Here is a 23,541-nt window from a genome sequence, read left to right on the forward strand (position 1 = left end):
AAAGAGGACGTTAGGTCACTGGGGTTGTGTCCTTGAAGGGAGAGGCTATGAGACTTGGTCTCTCTGTTTCTTGCCATCACAGAGAAAACAGTTTTCTCAGCCTCCATTCCTCACCGGGATATGCCGTACCTCACCGGGATATGCTCTATCTCACCGGGATATGCTGTACCTCACCGGGATATGCTCTATCTCACCAGGATATGCTCTATCTCACCGAGATATGCTGTACCTCACCGGGATATGCCGTACCTCACTGAGATATGCTGTACCTCACCGGGATATGCCGTACCTCACTGAGATATGCTGTACCTCACCGGGATATGCTGTACCTCACCACAGGCCCGTAAGCAGTGACAGAATGAGCCTCTTCTTGCTAATTCTCTCTGTTTTGCTGCAATAATGGAACTCAAAGCCATCAAACGGCAGTGTCCATGGCAGATGAGCTAAAGGTAATAAAGATGAGTTGTTCTCTTCCCAAGAGACTCCAGGGCTAACCTGCAGAAGTCATGCTTTCAGAGATGGCATTTGCAGAGATCATTCCATCACCAAGCACTTACTGAGTATACTAACCACTTGCTTCGTGCCAAGACAGACACGACTTCTTTACTGTTGTACTGCCCCTCTTACGATTCAAGGTTTTGCTGTAGTAAACTCATAATAACTAAAAATATAAAATAGTACATCCTATTTTAAAGATGTCCTGGAAAGCATGAGCTAAAAACAACCTCTCCTTTCTTTGTTTGGTATCCATCCTCTACAGAATGTGTTCACTTTCCACTGTGAAAATTCCCTGTCGCAAAATACCATGTCCAAAAATCGGTTTCTATTAGATCCTCCTAACTCTCCCAAAGCACTACATCAGCCATTCTGAGTTGATGTGAGATAGCCTTCTGTACGCTGTGAATATGTGTTGCTCTCATTGGTTGATAAATAAAGCTACTCTGGCCTATGGCAAGGCAGGATAGAGCCAGGTGAGAAACCCAAACAGAAATACAGGAGAAGGACAGAGTCTAGTAGACACCAGCCAGCTGCCCAGGGAACAACATGTCAGCAGACCAGTAATGCCATGGCCACGTGGCAATACATAGATGAATAGAAATGGGTTAATTTAAGGTGTAAGAGCTAGCTAGTAATAAGCCTGAGCCATCAGCCAAACATTTATAAGTGATATTAAGCCTCTGAGTGATTATTTTAAAAGTGGCTCTGGGACCGAGCGGAATAGAAAAGCCTCTGGCTACACCGAGTCTCTGATCTTACAGTCTATGCTTAGAGCAGCTGTTACCAGAGGGTCTGACTTTTACACGTGTGAAGTGAAAAGTTTGCCTTTTAAAATGCAACCAGAGTTGTAAGAACAATGTAGGACTGCAGTAGCAGCAGGAAACAGTTCTGGGTTTACACAGTGTCAAGCCACACATGGCGGTGCACACCAAGAGGCTGAGGCAGGAGAGTCTAGGCCAGCTAGGTTTACACAGAGAGACATTGCCTCCGTAGATAAACAGATATACATGCATACATACAAAATAAAATTGAGATCTCTCCTGCACACACTGGCAATGAATCTAGTTAACAGCAGTAGTAGCAATGGTAACAATGGTGTCACTGTTTTCAGAACTAACCCAGTTACTCTAAATTTCATGAGTTATCCAGGATGCTAATTTTCCAAATTACCAATCCCACTCAAATTCCCTCATTTCCGATCAATGGACAACTAATTGAAGTGACTTTTAAACAAATATCCTATATGACAGTCATGAACAGGCCCTTCATCAAAGATCTCAGTACTGAGCCCCCAAAGTAAAGAAGAGGCAAAAGAAACCTAGCCTGCTGTCAGTATTCACACAATCAGACATATATTGTAGACTATTATTTAATTTTTTATTTTAAAAAAATCTTTCCTTTTACATACCAATCCCTGTTCCCCCTCCCTCCTCTTCTCCCACTCCCCCACACACAGCTATCCCCATCCCCTCCTCATAGAGGGTAAGGCCTCCCTTGGGTAGTCAACACAGGCTATTATACCATGTTGGGGCCAGACCTAACCCCTCCTTCCTGCATCAAGGCTGAGTAAGGCATCACACCATAGGGAATGGGGTCTAAAAAGCCTGTTTGTGTACCCAGAATAAGTCCTGGTCCCATTGCCAGGGGACTCACAAACACATCAAAAATGTTTCACCCACATTCAGAGGGCCTAGTTTGGTCCCATGCAGAGTCCCCAGCTGTCAGTCCAGAGTCCATAAGCTCCCATTAGCTTGGGTCAGCTATTTCTATGGTTTTTCCCCAATCATGCTTCTGACCCCCTTACTCTTACAACCCTTTCTCCCTCTCTTAACTGAACTCCAGGATCTTGGCCAAGTGCTTGGCTGTGGGTCTCTGCATCTGCTTCCATCAGTCACTAGATGTAGATTCTATGATGACAATTAGGGTAGATACCAATCTGAGGGGTGCAGGGGAAGGCTAGTTCAATCACCCTCTCCACCACTGCTGAGTCTTAGCTGGGGACAATCTTGTGAATTCCTGGGGTTTTTCCTAGCTGCAGCTTTCTCCCCATCCCCTTAATGGTACACTCTGTCAAGATATCTTTTACTGCTCTCCCTCCCCGTCTCTCCCCCATGTTCCCACCTCCAATCCCCTCCCATCCCATCCCCTCTATTCCCCCCTCTTGGTTTACCCAGGAGATCTTAACCCTTTCCCCTTCCCAGGGCGATCCATGTGTGTCTCTCTTAGTATCCTCCTCTTTACCTAGCTTCTCTGGGGTTGTGGATTGTAGCCTGGTTATATCCCTTGCTTTGCAGTAGACTATTATTTTAAGGTGTGTTACTTTTGTTCATGTTGCATTTGTTTAGCTCTGTTAAGCTGTGTTACTCTGCCTATCTAAAGCACCTGATGGTCTAATAAAAAAGCTGAACAGCCAATAGCAAGGCAGGTGAAAGGATAAGCGGGGCTGCCAGGCAGACAGAATATATAGAGGGAGAAATCTGAGAGGAAAGAAGAAAGAAGAAGGAGCCAGAGAAGGAGGAGGACTCCAGAGGCCAGCCACACAGCAAGCTACAGAATAAGAGTATGATTTACAGAAGTAAGAGAACGAGAAAAGCCCCAAGGCAAAGGCAGATGGGATAATTTAAAGTTAAGGAAAGCTGGCAAGAAACAAGCCAAGCTAAGGCTGGGCATTTATAAGTAAGAATAAGCCTCCATGTGTAATTTATTAGGGAGCTAGCTGGCAGGCCCTCAAAGACTAAGAAAACAATCAACAACAGACATGTGTGTATTAAACACAATAAGTGTCATTTTAATTTTTGTTTTGTGTTTTAAAATGATGAGCTTAGAGGCATATTCAAGGGTTGTTGAAAAGACAAAGGCTATCATGAAAGAACCTTGCTTGACCATTTCTAAATAACTGCAAGTGTGAATCAACAGTGATGGGCAAAAAAGAAAACCATGAAAACTAAAGAGCACCAAATAGCAAAGTTGTAAGTTACAAGTCTCTCAAATCCCAGCCCAGTGCACATTCTGGGAAGACTCACAATTTACAGAAGGGCCTAGGAATAAGAACTATGGCGGTCCCTTTATTTGATTCCAACACATCCCATCCTGCAATAGGCAAAATGAAAGCTGCAAAAGCCTGGAAGTTGACAAGACATTCTAAAAGGTTCCTGGTTTTGTTTGTCATCAACAGGTAGGGAAATAATAAAGGCCAGCACAACAAAATGCAAGCAGATCACAAAGCGATCATGATAGCTTCCAGAATAATCAGACAGAAACCCACTGCAGATGACCTGTCCTGTGTCATGCTCAGCCAAACTACAATGATAAGTCCATAAGTGGAATGGACATTTCCTCATTCTCTACTGAGCTTTAATATAAGCCACAGTGTTGGCTGCTTCCCAGTCTGTTCCATCACAACTCTGCCACTCTGCTGTGAGGCCTGCTGCCTGACACACACACACACACACACAGATCTCTTTGTACCTTATGGAGTGGCTGGGACCCTCTGAATGCCAAAGCACCTATCCCATCCACACCATGTTGATACAAGGCTCTCCATGATATTTCATTCTAAGCTTATCTCTTCCTCCAACTACACTGACATGGCCTCTGCTGGCTTGTCATGTATCAACTTGACACAAGCTACAGTCATATGAAGGGAGGGAACTCAACTGAGAAAATGTCTCCTGAAGATCCAGTTGTAAGGCATTTTCTGAATTAGTGATTCAGGGGGGAAGGCTTAGCCCACTGTGGGTGGTGCAATCCTTGGGCTGGTGGTCCTGGGTTCTTTAAGAAAGCAGACTGAGCAAGCCATGGGGAGCAAGCCAGTAAGCAGCATCCCTCCATGGCCTCTGCATCAGCTCCTGCCTCTGGGTTGCTGCCCTGTTTGAGTTCCTGTTCTGGCTTCCTTAGATGATGAGCAACAATATGCATGTGTAAGCCAAATAAATAAACCCTTTCCTCCCCAGCTTTCTTTTGGGTCATGGGGTTTCAGCATAGCAATAGAAAGCCTGACTAAGACCTGGCCCCTCCCACTGAGCAGAACTGTGTGCCTCATCTAGCAATACCTAGTCAGTGTCAACGCTCAGGTAATCAAGACCATGACACGCTTGTGTTATCATCACAGCTTTTTGATGGGACAGAGTTCAGTATCCTGATCAGACCACATGCAGGAAGCTCAGTTAGTGGTCCCCTCTCCCCTGTTGGCCACATAATCCTAATGAAGTTAAATTCTAAGATTCTAGGTCAGTGGTTCTCAACCTGGGGGTTGAACGACCCTTTCACAGGGGTCGCCTAAGACCATGGGAAAACACAGATATTTACATTATGATTGCTAACAGTAGCAAATTTATAAAGTATTAATGAAATAATTCTATGGTTGGGGGTCACCATAACATGAGGAACTGTATTAAAGGGTCACAGCATGAGGAAGGTTGAGAACCACTGCTCTAGGTCCTCAATCTTGAAACCAGGCATCACCTGCTTCTTTCCAGAGTTACTTCGGTTTTAAACAACAGTTGATTTCTTTGCCAGCAGAGACTGAAAAGAAGGACTAATTCTTTTCACTGCTTCTGTCCTGCCCGCTGACACTCACTTAACACAACATGCCTTTTTTCCACCTATACCTCAGGGTCTTGGAAAAAACCTGATGCTTTTGATGGTACTTTTTCTCTCTTAAACTTGGTTTTTTATCACTATTCAAGTTCGTGAGAGTGGCTGAGCATCTCTCTGGTAGAGTAAGTCATCCTCCTCACTTCCTTGAGCTCATGAGGCACAGTCACCAAGGGAGTAAGTAATTACTCCATGTTTCCCCCATTCGCGTCTCCAACTCGTCAGCACCGCCAATACATGCACTTTATGATGCCTGCCTGCTGGGTAGGCTTTTTGGCTTTTGTGTGTTTTTTTTAAACAGGCCTCTTTTTTAAAAGTATTTTATTAAATGCATTTATTTATCAGGAAAGGGCACCTGGTGTGGGTATGGAGATCAGAAGACAACTTACAGAAGCAGATTCTCTCCTTCTGTTATGTGGGTCCGGGAGGATCAGTCAGCCTAGGCAGCAAGCGCTTTCACTAGCTAAACCATTCTGCAGGCCCTTTAGGCGTGTTCTTAATGAACAGAACAATACCAAGCAATTCCTCCTCAAAGGGTCTACAAGTCAAAGGTGTGAGCATGGATTTTACAGTGGCGCTCAAAGAACTTCTTGGCAATATCCTCCGGATCCACGGGGTGGCAGTGTCTCCACATGAGAGAGGACCTCGCACACGGCTAGAGCAGGAAGGTATTGCAAGTGATCATGCGGAGGGTGACCGCATGATGAAAGAGTAACGCTCATTTAAAAAACAAAACAAAAACTGATCCAGTAGGAAAAAAACATCACTGTCAGGCCACAAAATGACTTCTGAAGAGTTGTTTTCAGAATACAATGTGAAAATGGAAGGAGAGGCCGACTGCAGGTTTGTCTCATGACACAGGGAAGGCCACCCTACACAGGCTGAGGAGAGGAGTGGGCTGTGAGGACAAGGCACTGGGGCTCACACAGCCTTCAGCTCAACACGGCCAGTCAGAGAAGACGGGCTAGAATCACAGCAGCCAAACAGAAGCCAGAGCTCTCCAAGGGGAGTGTCACACTGCATGGCACCAGCAAGAGGGATCCAGGAAGCACCTCTCTGCACTTCCTTGGGCATTTGAACGGTTGGGCCAGGAGACAGCAATCACAGCCAGAGCAGCAGAAAGTGAAGCCTGGCAGTGTGCCACATCTGGGGGTCAGAGCAGGTAGGAACATGCACCACATTCGCCCATCATATGGTACAACTGTGTCCACACATCAATGGGGGGAGGGGGGGGCACTAGAAAGCAAGCATGCACTGTGCTGTGTGACATCAGGCAATCAGAAAGCTCCACTTCCCAGGGCCACAGGCTGAGGGACCCCACAGGCTGAAGGACCCCACAGGCAGGTCCCCTTAATTGAAGCCCTAAAGAAAGCAAGGAGCTTGCATTTTGCTCATTTCTACTGTGACTCTGGTCTTCTGGCCAGCTTAGACTTTTACGCTCAATACACAATTGTGAAAGGGAGAAAAAAAAAAACTACAGTGAAAATGATTTCATTTATGTATGATAAATCACCCTGAGACTGCTCTGGTCAGAGGTTTTCAAGACCAAGAGCCCTGGAGGCTCTTCCAGCCACACTTGCTACTGCTGCAGCTGGGCAGGGCTTCCTGTGAACACACTGTTCCAAGCCTTAAAAAGTTCTAACCCTGGCTGCCTGCCAGCATGCAGATGGCTTTCCAGATACACAGTCATTTCGGTCCTTTTCACCATAGTACGTCTATTACTGTTTATTACAAAGTTGGGTAACTGTGTTTCTTTTGCTCCTTTGATAAGATTTGGAGCTACAAACTCAAAGACAACATTTCCATCAATTACTTTTATGTAGCTAATGAGACAGGCTAACGCTCATTAGATAGAACTGCTGCCCCACAGCAGAGCAACTGATCAAGCGAGACATCACCTCATACATAGTCATGTGTGTATTACAGACAGAACTTGAAGAAGAGTTAAATAAAAATAAAAATAAAAAACTTTAGCATTTTACTTTCCACCTTCAGAACAGCAGGGTTTAATCATAAAATAATATAGTTCATTATACTAACAGAGATGTAAATGTTAATGTCCATGACATGAAAACAAATAACATTTAAAAGGTAGAAGGTAATTCCTGTTTCCTCAAAGTCCTAAACTGTAAAAATAACTACTTCACTTTTAAAAGCTGGTGTAAAAGTTGGGAGTGACACACCTGTGTTTCCAGCACTCAAGAGGTTGAGGCAGGAGGATCACTGCATGTTTGAGGTCAACCTGGAGTTCTGGAACAAGTCAGGCTACAGAATGACACCTTGCCTCAAAAATAAATGAATAAATAAACCTAACTAACCAAAGAAACAGAAGCACCATGACAGGTGTGAGATCAACAAAGTCAGTCCCATCCAGGAGAACTCAAAGAACTGGTGAAAAGTATTAAGATCTTCAGTCTAATGCTGAAAATGCAGGGGACAAAGTGGACATCCAGTGACGATTCATTTAAACAGCAGCGTGAACACATAAAATAAGGAGCTAACAAAGCCAGACAGTCTAGGGGATCTTACGGCTGCCATTCTTAAGTTAATAGAATTCACTTGAAAAGGAAATGGAGCATTGCCCTAGGAGTTAGGAAGTTACTGAATGAACATTTTTTTCAACGAAGATGATATAAACTGCATATGCATTACAATAAGTCAAATCAATGACTCAGCTACATTAAGAGCAGAGGACACATCCAAGGGCTTGAGGAACAATCAAATTTAAACAAGCAGTCAAACCTGAAAATGAACTTGGAAACTGCTAAGAGGCAGTGATTTACACACTATCATTTCCTCCTCACCAGAAACCTGTTCTCACCTGGAGTGATTCAGCTCTCACAAAGGTTAAGGAGAATCTACAGATACACCCAATCTCACTCAAAGCCCAATCCGTCTCTGCAAACTAGTTGGTAGCATTCCCAGTCCAAATGATCAGAATGCATAGAAAGTAAGCCTCATCAATCAAGAAACATTAAACAGTGGTTTTTACTTCACCAGGCAGTTTCATAGAAAACTGGAGACAAAAATACCTTCAATAAACATGCCAGCCTGCAGAGGAACAGCCTCATCTGCGCTAAGGCTAATTCTTTAAAGAGACTGTGATTTCTTTTTTCCAAATAAATTAAAACCTTACTTTTGTCATTTTGTTTGTATACACATAAGCATGTGTTAAAATAATTAAAACTTGGACAGAGAAGATTATTTCAAAGTAGGAGTTACATATCTCTGGGTAAGAAATGAAAGGAAGCAAAGCTTTTTTGCAAGAGAGGTAACACAACACAAAATAAATCATAGATGAGGTACTTACTTTGTAATTTACAAAGACTATAATCTAAAATCAAAGCCCCCTCAGCCAATCCCGAAAAGAGAAACTATATGATGCAATTGTTGAAGAAGGAGAAGAGGTTAAAGGAGACATTTCTCCATGATGGGAGACCCTGAGGCTGTGTACCATCCGTAAAAGGCAGAGGGGGCTTCCAAGAATGGATACCATCACTGCACCGGAAAAAGACCTCTCTTCCTACTGGGGGCAGGAGAGAGACAGAGACATAGAGACAGAGCTAAGCAGGTGTTAGAGAGAAGAGAGTAATGCCCCAGGCCAAGTCAGGAGGAGCCCAGTGAGGAGGGCAGCAAAGGGGAGGTGTCTGCCCTAGGACCACAAAGGCAAGCCAAGCCAACAGGGAAACAGACTGCTTTTAGCAGGAGAGCACTCAGAAAGCACTCTCGCTAAAGGGCGCATTTACAGATGCAAATGAAAAGGCTTTCGCCAGACTCAAAGCTGCTGTTTCACAGAGGAACAATTTCCTCTCCTGAAATAGATAAACCCTTAAAGTGCTATGCAAACTCGTAGAAACCAAAGCATTCAATCAGATCTGCATGGGGGAAAGGACCACTGAGGCACAGCTGCATATGTTGAGGGTATGCATATGTCTCCAACGGCTGACTTCTTGATACAGGTTCTAAACACTTTAAATATAACTGCCCAGTAAATGCAAATTACGAGGCTGGCCAGCCAGTTAGGCAAAGCCAGAGCACACTGGCACTAAGAACTCGGTCAGAGTGTTGCAATGTGAAACAGCCCAGTCAGAGAATTCCTCAGTATATTCCCAGTTGATGACTCTCCACTTATCTGACGGCATGTTGTGATTTTCACTACTCTCTTTTTTTTTTTGCTGGCCAGAGAGGGCACCACTCTGTAACTAGTCCAGCCTCCTCCTTGCTCCTCCTCCCCTACCTCAGCCCCCAGAGCACTGGGGTTGAGGCATCAGAAGGGCACACATCTCCTTGGTAGGGGTGCACGCACCCTCAGAAGGAGTGCCCAAGCCCTCAGCAGAGGTGAATGCACCCTGCGTAGAGCTGCTGGTCAAAGGATATGTACATCTTACTCTGAAGAAATGACGTTACTGTTCCCATTCTGAAGATGAGGAAGATGAAGTATAGTGTTAGATCAAAAGAATGCCATATTTACCTGGTGAGATTATTAAAGCCATCGCACACAAACACAGTAAGGAAAATGGTTATTATCTCTTGCTCATAAAAGCCAAGTCTGAAAGCCATCGATATTCTGATTGCACTAGTCTTCAGACCAAGCTCCAGGGAGAACAAGATCAGTCATTTCTGTCCGAGGTCCTCAGAGCAGCTCCCCAAAAGAGGGTATTATTAAGGTACCGTGGATTTACATAAACCACAACAGCTGTTCTTTAAGTTTCAAACTACACTTGCACAAACTGGCAAGAGCAGAAGCATGCCCGCTACAGGACCACAAAAGGAAATGCCTCATTTACACTTTGTAAGTACATCAGCAAAACACCAAATACACAACTACGTGAATCTGCAGTTAGACTCTACGAATTTTTATTCTTACAAAAATCAAGATTTACTGAGTATCCATATCCAGACTTCTCATCACTCACTACCACTGGCACCTAATTCTAAACAGATATATGTGAGCAACTGGGAGAACCAAGTCAAACACACTCCATTTAAGACAACTAGGGTATGAACTGGGCCTTGTCAGCAGGTGTAAAAACAAATACCCAGGATGTTCAAAGACTCGGGCACACCTCTAAGAAAAAGGGTAATAAATAGTCACTGTTAGTGAACTATGGTTGTGTAGACAGGTGCTGAGTTCCAGGCCTTGGGGAGGATGGTGACAGGTGGTGACTGAGTGCAAGAACATTATCATTTTTAGGATAAAAGGGGTCAAAAAATGTTGGTGACTGAGGCAAGAGGGGAAGCTGCAAAACCCCAAGATCTGGGCTCAGGTCCAGATCCCACTTCAAGTGGTAGGAGCTAGACGATTTCCTGGTCTTCCCAAAGCTGCATTTCCTGAATGGAGAACTGGGGAGATGAGAACAGCTGACCCACTGGACATCTACAAAGAGTGAAGAAAGGAATGTACATCAGGCACTTACTGTAGCCGGCAGGAAGCACCGGTTATACATCGGCCACCAGCTCACTGTCAAATCACACATCCGAGGGGAAGGACAAAACGACAGGAAGCTAGTGTCACCCCTCATGGAACTGCTTCATTATATATAACAACAGTCACAGGAGGTTTCCACCTGGGCATCTGCACACCTACTCCATAGGTTCCAAAAGGAGACAAGTACTGCAATTACTTATACCTCAGTTTCTTCAGAACTACATTAAAAGCATTTTTCTTCCTGTGGTCAGTTCTCACTTGTGGTGATATTGTGTTCCCCAATGTATTGTGGACACTAATAAACTTATCTGGGGTCAGAGAACAGAACAGCCACTAGATATAGAGGCCAGAAAATGGCGGCACACACACCTTTAATCCTAGCATTCCGGAGGCAGAGATCCATCTGGATCTCTGTGAGTTCAAAGCCACACTAGAAACAGGCAGGCATAGTGACTCACGCCTTTAATCCCAGGAAGTGATGGCAGGAAGCAGAAAGGTATATAAAGTGTGAGGACCAGGAACTAGAGCCTAGTTAAGTTTTTAGGCTTTTGAGCAGCAGTTCAGCTGAGATCCATTTGAATGAGGATCAGAGGCTTCCAGTCTGAGGAAACAGGATCAGCTGAGGAATTGGCAAGGTGAGGTAGCTTTGGCTTGTTCTGCTTCTCTGATCTTCCAGATAAGTTTATCAGGATGCACAATATATTGGGGAACATAGTATCACCACACTCACTACTGATTATTCCTTGGTTACTATTACATATGCTCTGCCATTGGAGCATTTACAACAGCTGGATGAACAGCAATCCGTTTCATGTGCTACAGCCTAAGAATTATGCCAACTCCCACCCACTAACTTCTCCAAATCCTACCCCTGCCTATGTGTCCAGGCTCTCCCTCCCTCACATCCCCGCAGCTGGCTCCTCAGCTATTCCCTTTCACATCCACCTTGTCACCATGTCACCTCGACATAATCGTCTTGTTCCCCTGCATCCATGTGTACTGCCTTTGTGGGTACACGAAGGGTTGGGGGCACTGAGTCACAGTGCTTTGTTGTTTGAAAACCAGCCACCAAGCTACATATTCAATGAGACCTAACAGGCTGGAGAGACGGCTCAGCAGCCAGGGGTGCTGACTTCACGCAGAGACCTCGGGGTTCACTTCCCAGCACCCACACGGTGGCTCACGACTGCCACAGTATCAGAGTGCTGAGTGAGGCCCGCCACCTGCACCCCTGCACAGTCTGCCTGCTTCACCTGCACCTCTGACACACTATTTAGAATGCCCTGCTAAGGTCTCTGTAGACTACGGAACACAACCTGAGACCCAGTTCAAAGGGCTCCGGTAGCTCTCAGGCTCCCTCTCTCTTCCTGCATCTTTATGCTCCCGAGTATCCCAATTTTGTCATTTTTCCTGTTATTCCATTTCTTCCTCCCTCTACAGATTACAAACTCCTTCAGAGAGTAGCTGTCGTTTTCTCTCTCTCAGTAAGTACTCCCTGTGATATGGCTGAAAAGGAGTACCTATTTTAGTAAGTGCTCTGAGACATGGGATGGAGTCAGCACAGCAGTCTCCGTAGTAAATATTATCAACTAGGGGATACAGCAAAGCACCCTACATGCTTAGAATGCCAGTATTTGTCTCCTCTGTACTTATCGCATTCTTTCAAAGTCAGTGGGTAGTTTTTAAGAAATATGTTCCACATCTTTATTGTTTTTTAAAGATTTATTTATTTATTATGTATACAGTGTTCTGCCTGTGTGTATGCCTGCAGGCCAGAAGAGGGCACCAGATCTCATTATAGATGGTTGTGAGCCACCATGTGGTTGCTGGGAATTGAACTCAGGATCTCTGGAAGAGCTGCCAGTGCTCTTAACCTCTGAGCCATCTCTCCAGCCCCCTATTCCATATCTTTAAAAAAAAAAAAAAAATTAGTACAATTTTTAAAATAAACTTGACCTAAGATACAGAAGCTCATTTTGCTGTTTCTAGACTGAGCTGTGATGCCTGGGCTACCGTGCAGCTCACCTGCTGTGGCTGTGGGAAGATCTGTTTGTTATGCAGGGAAGACTGTGAGCTACCTCATAACGACAAGAACAGAGAATACTTGACAACACAAGATCATTTATCTACCACGAGAGGTGTAAACACAGACGGGAACTGGCCATTTTAATACTACAAACAGTTCAAATGTCGCCAATTTCTAAACTATGGAAAGTAAGTTAACTTCCCCAAGCCCCATCCTCCTGAGAGGCCAGGGTAACTGAGCCAGCTGCTGCTACTCCCCAGTAATAGATAGTTGAAGGAGTTGGCTACTCATCGTACAACAAATAATCAGAAAGGAATACCTACTAGTATAAAACTTCGTTTGCTTCATGTCTTTCATATCTCACAGTTTCGCACATTAACCTGTAAAAGAGAAAGTCAGTGAGTTCAACAGTTGACCTTAGAAAAACACAGCTACGATACATTAATGAGCCACAGGGTGAAATTTCAAGTTTATTACTTCATATGCTTGTATGTTCATCTAAATTACTTATCTTCAAACTGGATATCGAGGGTACTAGTTACAATTCAATAAAACAGATTAAAATCTGTCCCACCGGTGTGCTAGAAAATGCAGCATCTAACAGGAGCCGAGCTTCACCATGTGTACTCTATGGAGTAGGTTATTACATACTTTTGTAAATGGCAGGCAGGCAGTGTGTTCCCAAGGTAAACACATTAGAGGAGTAGGAACCCAAAAGTCAGAAAGGAAAACCTATTAATTTAAAAAGTGATAACATCACTCACAGCTCAACACTAATGGGTACTGAACAGTATGGAATTTCAAGCCAATGTAGGCTTCTATTGACCCAGTGTTTTTATCATGAGTGAGCAAATGGAGACCTTAGAACTGAAGGGTTTGTTATTTCATCTGATACAGCCCTGACTGGAAGACAAAAACAAACTGTGAAAATGAATAATGTTTAAATATTCAAGAATATCTAAGAATTATCTTATCTCAAGAATAGCATCATTTAGAAACATCTTATTCTATTAATACCAATTAACTTTTCCAAAGTACACAGGAATGATAACGTAATGATTTCTTCTCATGAAGAAGCTGCCACAGCATGGCATTCCAACAGCACCCTCATTTTGGACAACTGCTATTCCCCAACCAGGGAACACTGAGATCCTTCCCCTGTTTGCTGACCCAACAAAAACTCTTGGATGCTCACTTACCTTATTCTTCCCTCCATCCCCCATGCAGGGATTCAGCTTGACATGCTTACAGCCATCTTGAATCAAAATGGCCGTGACTGCCTCTAAGTAACCCTGGTCGGTCTGCTTCCCTGGATGTAGTATTTCAACATACTTCAAACATTCAAAACCATTTGGGTGGGATATGGAATTTTACAACACTGACCCAGATGCCATTAGAGTCAGTAGAGTAAGTGAAACCTGGGTGTTAGCTTAAGGAAAATCACATCCAATACAACTGGAATGAAGTCACTTTTGTCCTGCAGGCTCTGGAAGCCTCCTACTTCTGACCTAACTCACCCAGGCCCACTGACTGGGCTTGCCACCCTTAGGACTGCAGTTCTATCCTGGAAGTTCACCATGTTCAGGCCTGGGCCTGCCTGCCTGTCTGCCCTCACTGCACTTTCGGGCTGGTTCTCACATACTGGGACCAGGTTGTTCCAGAACACACTTAGTTCTTCCTTGGAACTACATCTCTTGATTTCACTTAATTCAGAAGCAGAATCAATGCTTTTAAAAGACTGGGTTATAATTATTTTTTTCTTTTTATCTTCTCTGTATATGTTCAACTTTTTCACATTTGTACTACAAAGATTTATTTACTTCACCAAAGAATCATCACAAGTTTCCTTGAAACAGGTCTTTCACATTGTTCTCAGAATGTGATTGGATTCCTCCCACAAAGTAGTGAAAAAAAATTAATGTTTACAACACTGCCATACATAGGGCTATTTTATGCAATAGGATACAACTTTATCACACTTCATTTGAAATCTTCTAACAAATACCAAATGGGCAAGGAAAAAACAACTTCGTAACCGCCATAACTGGATTTCACAGATGTGGACCCACAGGCTCAAGAGATGAGGTTAAGCAAAAGCACCATGATCTCCCTGAGAACCAGTGTAACAACTATGATTTGTTTATTTCTTAGCAATCTCAATGCATCTATAAAATAGTAATTACTAATCCATAATGCTGAGGAAGATAATATATTTCAACTGGATGACTGTTTCCAACACTACACATGGCTGGGCTGTGATGATATTTTGAAGAAATAAAACTTGCCTGAAGATCAGAGGGCAGAGCCAGCCACAGAGTTAGCCACAGAGGTCACGCAGTGGTGGCACACACCTTTAATCCTAGCACTTGGGAGGCAGAGGCAGAGAGCAGTCTGGATTTCTGTGAGTTCAAGGCCACACTGTGCTACATGAGATTAATCCAGTCTAAAAGAGAAACAGAGCCAGGCAGTGGTGGCACACACCAGCACTTGGGATCACACACCTTTAATCCCAGCACTAGGAAGGTTGAGACAGGAAGTGATATGGCTGGGCAGAGAAAGGAATATAAGGCAGGAGGAAACAGGAATTCTTTCTCAGGCTGAGGTGAGGTTGGTGAGGTAAGAGGAGGTGGCTGTGGCTTGCTCTGCTTCTCTGATCTTTCAGCTTTCACCCTGATATCCGGCTCCAGGTTTTTATTATAAGACCAATTAGGATTCGTGCAACACTGGGCACGTATCTCAGGGGTAGAGTTTGCCTATTATACATAAGGCCCAGAGTTTGAGCCCCCGTCACAGCAAAAAGGGGGGAGGGGGAGACCCCAGCATTAAATATCCTCAAATGATGATTCTGTTCTTAAGAGTTTCTGAGCTCGCCGGGTGGTGGTGGTGGTGGTGGCGGCGGCGGCGGCGGCGGCGGCGGCGCACGCCTTTAATCCCAGCACTCAGGAGGCACAGCTAGGCGGATCTCTGTGAGTTCGAGGCCAGCCTGGGCTACCAAGTGAGTTCCAGGAAAGGCGCAAAGCTACACAGAGAAACCCTGTCTCGAAAAACCAAAAAAAAAAAAAAAGAGTTTCTGAGCTCTGCTCTTAACTGCCACAAATATTCTACTCCTAGTCTGTATGGACTGAACATCAGAAAAAAACTAAAATTGTATTGGAAAAATACACCTGAAGACTTGAAGGGCTAAGGTGCAAAGTGTGGGCTCTGACAGCAACATAGGGACACCTGTTGAAAGGTCCAGTCTCTTTCCTGCTACACCTAGAAGGCTGGATTAAACACAAGTGTCAGTTGGCTCTTCCCTGTTAATCTCAGGTAAAACTTACTTTAAAAAATGCAAAGAAAATAATTTACCTAGAAGAAATATGTGTTTTCCCAGGAATGGAAGTATTATAAAAGCAGCTTACTCAAGTCAGCCATGGTTGACATGAACTTCTACGGCTGCTTTTTAATTCAGCTGTGATCATGTTCTAAAGATATACTCAGTTAGGCCGCTGGCTGTAAATGAGACTGCTCAGCGCATGCAGAAATAGTTGGGCATGTGAAGGGCTCATCCTTGTAATCACTCCAACAGACAAATCTACACAAAGCTTTGAAACACTTTCCAAGGAGAGACTAAGCTATACTCTTGAATGAGTCAGTCATTTCTACCTAAAAATCACCTCAGAAATGGCAAAAAAAAAAAAAGTAGGTAACTCTGAAGCTGGCTGTTGGGTCTGTGGACTGTTTTGTGGTCTGTTTTGCATTATTCAGACTTCTAAATTTTTTCCTTAGGAAGACTGTCATCACAAAATATCAAATGAAAGTTAGACAATTTAAAAACTGCTACGGCTACCATCTGAGTCATCTTCAAAAATCTCAGCTTTGCCCTTTCTAATAAAAACCTGTCTGGATTTTTTAAACACTTAATCTATAATTGAGTCTAATTTAAATGATTTTCATTAAAAAATTAATTTCAGAAACACTCAACCCTCTTGATACTTTTTTTCAATTAACAGACAAATACGAAACTGACATGCTCACAAATTAATTAGTGTTTAAAGGGTATTCCTTTCATAATTAAAAATGGTTGGCATCACAACTAGACAGAATAGAAAGAAATAAGACCTCATTATGTCTTAGCTGGCATCTATCTTCTCAGGACCCTTTACTTCCTTTTGCAGGGAAGACCAAGCCGCTTCCTTTTTATGAAATTTGGGTAACTATAAATGAAGCTAGTGTATTACTGTACAACAGAAGTGGGAGGAGATTTATAAGAGCATACTGCATTGGAACCGGTGTGATAAAAACTGTGCTCCCCACAGAGGAGCAGGCTACATACTAAAGGTAGGAAGTATACTCCTACAGAGACCCAGACCATGCTAACGCAATGAGCCTAATCACTACCTGAATATTGAAAATACATCCGAGTGCTGAGCTGTGGACAGACACAGACATGCATATTAAAGAACAGGAATAGCAAACAACGCCCCCTTTTGGTGTTTGTAGCAACTGAAGCTTATTGTTGTTGGGAAGTGGAGGCAGACACTTACACCCAGTGTAAGAATCTTAATATAGAAATATTAAAAATCTATATGAATAATACTCAACCTTGCAAGATGTATCAAAGCAAGTGTAGGGGTTACATCAGTCAGAGTATCCATGTGCTACATTTTCTTTAAGTTCAAGTCTTACTAACAGATGGACACAGAGATCCACTCTATCACTATTAAATTATTAAAATCGATACACACCTTAGCTGGTGCTCCCTCAGGTTAGATAAGGCTTCCATCCCATGTAAATAGGAATACACTATTTCCAGGTCCTGTTCCAAAGAAAAGGATAAAATTATTAGGCGTATCAGAGAAGAAAGTTTTTCTAAAATAACATGTTATACATTAAACTGTAGGTGCTTTTTAAGGATATGTATCTTCTTAGATATTAAAAATTAACATTTTCAAAGGAAGGCTAGCATGTGCAAAGGTTATTCTTTACAACGGCCTTCAATACATGCACAAATTCAAGAAATTTATAATTTGAATTATAAATTATATTTATATTATTGAATTATAAAATAAACTTACTTAAACTTATCAACTTATAAAAGCAAATTCTTCACCAGCTGTTGTATGTTACATATTTTCTGCTACTGACATCAAAATAGCAAATACGGTATTTTCATTTCAAATCACAGACATTTGCCAATATGATGATTATTCAAATTACTTTCTCAATATTAATGTATGTTATTTTATAATCACTTAATAATCAAGTATAAATTTAATGTTCAAGACTTAACAAAATGTCTTACATTTAGGTGTTTGTTTGTTTGTTAAGTTCTTTTTTTCTCTGGCTCACAATAAAAAAGATTGAAAGTCATTCGTGAAAGTTCTGAACAGGTAAAGGTGAGATCCTGTTTATAGTCATATATGAAGACCCAGAAAGGAATTAATATCCCAGGATTCCAGGGAACATCTAGGGTACACGGGTGAAGGCAACCAGAGTGTGAATGAGATTTTTCTCCTGTAAATCTGTCAAAATCTAAAATAAAGGTATTGTAAGGTGTTTGCAAACTAACGCTCCCCTTTGAAACCGTAGCTGTAAAAAGTGAGAACCCACAAGTCACGCTGCTTACCCTCCTCAGGTGAGCGAGACACCGGTACGGAGCAGAGCACAACCACCACCCCCATTTCCCCACCCTGTCACCTATAAAACTCTTACTGCATGCGGACACCTGGACCGCCTGTGTCAAGGAAAACACACAGAACTATGCACGGGCATTATCAAGCGGGAAGTTCACACTAAGTGACCAAACACATATAGAAAGAAACAAGAAGACTTTAGAATTATGTCTAGGAGGGAAAAGTCTGGAAGACACGTACTAGAAGCAGGAACTCAGGGACAGATTCAGAGTGGGCAGCTCTAGAGCCCCGGCAGAGCACAGGCCTGGTGCAGCAGAAGCGCTCCTTCCCCTAAACGTCGACAAACCACTATAAAAACAGTCCGTTCGCCGGTCAAACGGCACTTCGTTCATCGGCCAGTTTCATAACCCCACAGATGTTCAAGGTCACATTCCTGAGTAGTTAGGTCCTATGCACCATGTATGCTGAGATGATATATATGGACTTAAAAAGTCTGAGTGCCAATGTATAAGATGCATGTACAGAGTATATCTAACCTATGAATAATCACCACCAACATTTATTTAAGGCAATATGCGTAACTTGTAGAATCGAGAACAATGGAATATAGTCCCCTGACATAAGAGAGTATGTTGTCAGCTGTCACTGAGCCTGCAGCATGAAACACAGAGACTACAGGAAGGAAGTGATGGACTGAATGTGTTATACTACTAATGCCTGGCATTATTTTTTTTTAAAAGCAGAATTTCCTTCTAAACGCACAGAACTGCATAAATTAAATGTCACACATGATCACAATGTTTGTGGGGGGGTAGTTTTAAATGAACACCACTCAAGCAATACACGATCATAAAACCCTGTATAACTGTTTCATGGGCTTTTGGGTTTGTTTTGCTTTGTTTTTAGATGTATTTGTGGTACTTTATGTGTATGGGTGTTTTGCCTGCATGTATTTATATATACCATAATTGTGCAATGTCCAGAGAGGCCGGAAGGGGGCGATAAGTACTCCCGAACTCAGGTTATGAATGGCTGTGAGCCACCACATGGATGCTAGGAATTGAACCCAGGTCCTCTGCAAGAACAAGTGTTCTTAACTACTGAGTCACCTCACTAGTTGTCTCATGTATTTTATAGATCAAACAGACCACAAACCTTTTTAATCAACTCGACCCTCACATCTAGTTCCTTCTATTACTCAGAGTAAGCTGCCTCAAAAGAAATGTGTTTATATGGTCTATGCTCAAGGAGCTTACAGTAAGACTGCAGAGTCATTCTACATTCTTCTACCTAAAAGGCTTTAACTACCTGTCTAGCTTTAACTCGATTCTTTAACAGGTAGTTTCTTTATGAACCTGAAGCCTCCTAACTATGTGGAAGAAATTAGTGCCTCCCTAGCTGCCAACTAACAAGCCATGTGTCCCTGAACCCTAAAGACACAGCTTGGTGTCCATCAGGAAACCTCTGCTCTTTGACCCAACGGAAGAATGAAAAGAACCATGGCTTCAGGAGCTACAGAATACAAATCAAAGGAAGGAGCAGCCTGAGGCTGAGCATTTCTCAAATGCTACGTTTACCAAGGATTAAGGACTGCAGCTAAGACAACTAACGGACAAGGGTTGGACACTGTTTTCTGCTTCTCAGAGAGTTCTTACCGTTTACTTCCTCTTAGCTGACACTCTTTGCTAAAATCTAGTTGATACTAGTTGACCAAGGTTGCCTCTCCAGAGCTAGCCAGGAAGAAAGAGTAGATGAGGTACTGAGCATCCCAGTTCCTCACAGCAGCGGGAGCCTGCAGTCAGCAGCAGGAGCCTGCAGCCAGTAGCAGGAGCGTGCAGCCTGCAGTAGGAGCCTGCACCCAGCAGCAGGAGCCTGCACCCAGCAGCAGGAGCCTGCACCCAGCAGCAGGAGCCTGCACCCAGCAGCAGGAGCCTGCACCCAGCAGCAGGAGCCTGCACCCAGCAGCAGGAGCCTGCACCCAGCAGCAGGAGCCTGCACCCAGCAGCAGGAGCCTGCACCCAGCAGCAGGAGCCTGGAGCCAGCACAAAAACATGTCTACAGCCAGCACAGGAGCATGTCTGCAGCATCCCACAGTAAGACTTTATCCAAGGCACATTAGAAAAATGAATGGATTTCTGGAAAGTATATTCTTGGATTATAATGTCCATTTTCTCTACACAGAGTCAGCAGATGAAGGTTTACTTCAACAAACTTTGTCTGTAGAGAACAAAATGCAGAAGCACTAAATCACCTAAAGCACTCCAAGTTTCCACTTTCTCAGGAAACCGATGTGCCATCTAAGACACTGCTAACCTCCCCAACCGGACATTCTAAGACAAAATCCACAAGACCATCCCTGTGCTAAAGACCCTTTTAAGAACGTAAGCCATGTTCCCCAAAATGCTCTGGACTCTGAGGAAAAACAGGAACATGCTGCTGTAGCCAGGAAGCAAAATGTTTTTAGAACAATAAGCTTTTCCTTCTACTCTATGAAGGATATCCGTTTTACAAAAATAGACACCATTTCAAAGGAGATTAAAGTTATAAAATCACTGCAACCCAAGCAGACAATGAGATTGACAGGCCAATTGGAATGAAGTTTTCCCATGACAAATGAAGTCCTTTAAAAAAAAAGGGGGGGGGGGGCATCCTGAAAGCTTTGGTTCAATGCCTGCAAGGTCAGGGCATCGCAACAGGAACAGAAAGGCAACAGTCTCCACGCCCAGGGCCTACCCTCACTGCTCCAGAGACTCATTTTGAACACAGCAGGCCAGCACAGCAAACATTCAATTCACTTCAAGCTGGCCCTCGACGTCCTCTGTTTACCAGCATCAAGACTGCAGCAACAGCATATTGCACATTTCAATATGACCTTTGCAGCACTAAAGGGAAGAAGAACTCCTCCACTCCTGCCCCACCAGGGACTGGTGAGCATTCTGAATCTCCAGGGTTACCAAAGAAAACTAATGATGATGATGATGATGATTAAAATGGAATGGGGAATTATTTCACCTACATTACCAAGAAGTGTTTTTCCTTTAAAAGAGTTTTTGCTTTAATATATGTGCGTGGTTTAACATACTTAGAAACAAGTTGGCTCCTTTGAGGACCAACTCAAGGGCATGAAGGCCAAGATGGTGTGACACTTAGCAAACCTGTGACAGTCTAGACCTCGGTGATGAATGCCTACGGACTTGGGCCTAAGGAGGAAGAGAGGGGAGCATCCACTTGCTGAGACAGTGGTCACAGGTCAGGAATTGCACTCATGGCAACACAGTCTCCCTTGGGGATGCTTCCGACAAAAATGTAATTATCCTTCTGAGCAAGTGCTCACGAGCAATGATTTAGAGAGCTTTGTCTCCAACATCACTCATTAGGAGCGTAAAAGCTTCATTTTCAAGGCTCAGGCTCACGGCGGCAACCCAATGGGTTGAGAAGGAACGACTCAAGCCGTACAAGCACCTCTGGTCTCTTAAGGGGACAGTTCAGTTTCCAAGTTTTGTTTACAAGATCTCTAGTATTTCCACACGAAAGCACAGGCAACAGTCCAGCTAAGAACGAAGAAATAGAAAGAATGTGGTCTTTGGGGCCCAATCAAGCCCTACTTCTCCTTCCTCACGTGTATGTGACCCTGGAACGTGACTGAGATCTCTGTGGAGCAAAGGAATAAATATACAGGACAGGCTGTGTGGCCCCAGTAATACTACATAGTATTATATGTAATATCCTCACAATACAGGTCACATACGGCGCCCCAATAAAAGAGCTAGGTAGCTGAGTTTATCATCGAGGAGATCAGGATGACTACACTCCTGATACAAAATTTCAAGTGTTTCTGAAACATTTACATGCATCAGAATTTTCACAAGACACTCTTAGTCTGCAAGTATCTCTATGCCTCAAGAGGTCAAATGAAAAGAAATATTTATAAAACTTACAAAGGGCCCCTAGAGTTTTCTGCTTTTTATTTTGTTTTGTTGTTTCTGTTGGAGACAGGCTCTCACTATGTAGCTCTGACTGCCCTGGAACTCACTCTGTAGACCAGGCTAGGCTTGAACTCACAGAGATCTGCCTGTCTCTGCCTCCTAAGCACTGGGATTAAGGTGTGCGCCACTACACTTGGCTTACGAGTTTTCTGCTTTTTAAACTCAGGCTTTTACTGCTGTTGCTGCTGTACTATTTTGGTGTTCAGGACTAAACTCAGGGCCCCATAAATGATAAGCATGAATTCTACCACTGAGCTAAATTCCCTAACCCTAAATGAAGTTTCTTATGATCAGGCTTAAAGTAAAATGTGACCAGTACAGTTTACTATATCTGCAATAACCATCGATCTGAACGACTTGGTTTGAAAGAGGAAGAGAAAGAGTGATTTTTCAAAACAGCCACCTACTTTTTCCTCCAATACAGAGCAGCTAGGAACATATTTTAGGCTGGCAAAGCTAAACAGCACACTGCACGATTTCCTCTCTGGCAGCTCAAGAGTGTCGGATAACACGAAAAATGAAATTCATTTCTGCTGCTGAGCATTCAGGAATGGGATATAGGGTCCCATCCCTGGCATCAAAATACAACCTCGCACAAATCTATCTTAAAATTCTGCATGAATGCCATTAATTTATACTTGAACCCAGACTTTTACACATACACACACAAAAAAACTCATAAAATATTTACATTTCCATCTTTTAAATGTTTAAAATGTAAGTCTCGATCGAGCTGCACTGCAGATACTAAAACTATCTCTAAAGACTCAGTCTACTTTACCACCATTCTAAGATGTGTTTTTATCTGCGGATGATATTAGAAATTCAGGGTGGTATAGGGTTTCTTCTAAAGCTCCCTTCTCTGTGAATAACAGAGTTTTGAGGCACCACTGAGGAAACTCTATTGCCCTGCATGATTCAATCAACAGACCAGCAGCAACTCCATACTCGAGTACTCCTTGAACACCCTTGCTAGCAGGATTTCCCAAAACTTGTCCCACAGAAGCTAATACAATACTTCGGACATGATGTCTGAGGTTCACAGACCACTGTGACACTCAGGTCATGCAGGAAGAATGCAGAGACGTCACAACAGCCAGGAGGCAAGCCTGCTGTCTGGATCGGGTGAGGGTACCTACAGCTGCAGTGTATGTTTGCACTGTCTCAGTAATCACCTCACTTCCAAGCCGTCCCACACTCGATTCCCCATTCATCTAAAACACCAACAATCTCTTTCACTCCTTCCTTTGTGTGCCATGAGCAGGGATCTTTGGGGGAACCTAACAAAGTCTATAAAACACATGCTTCTCCCTAGTGAAGTCCCCATTTACCTACAGATGACAATCTCCTTCCTGAGCCACATTTTACAACATGGGACATGGCTACCCTACT

General features: G+C 43.3%; 1 protein-coding gene across 3 annotated transcripts in view; it reads right to left on the reverse strand.

Moving 5' to 3' along the window:
• Rapgef2 (Rap guanine nucleotide exchange factor 2) overlaps positions 1–23,541 on the reverse strand; it is a 244,540-nt gene that overhangs the window by 154,702 nt on the left and 66,297 nt on the right. For all 3 annotated transcript variants that reach the window (XM_059265507.1, XM_059265508.1, XM_059265506.1), the window contains exons 2-3: positions 17,276–17,346; positions 12,872–12,928 (exon numbers count right to left, since the gene is read on the reverse strand). In XM_059265507.1, coding sequence (XP_059121490.1) covers positions 12,872–12,928; positions 17,276–17,346 — 128 coding nt within the window. The remainder of the gene's footprint in view (positions 1–12,871; positions 12,929–17,275; positions 17,347–23,541) is intronic.

This window comes from Peromyscus eremicus, chromosome 6, assembly GCF_949786415.1.
Source record: "Peromyscus eremicus chromosome 6, PerEre_H2_v1, whole genome shotgun sequence".
Lineage (NCBI taxonomy): Eukaryota > Metazoa > Chordata > Mammalia > Rodentia > Cricetidae > Peromyscus > Peromyscus eremicus.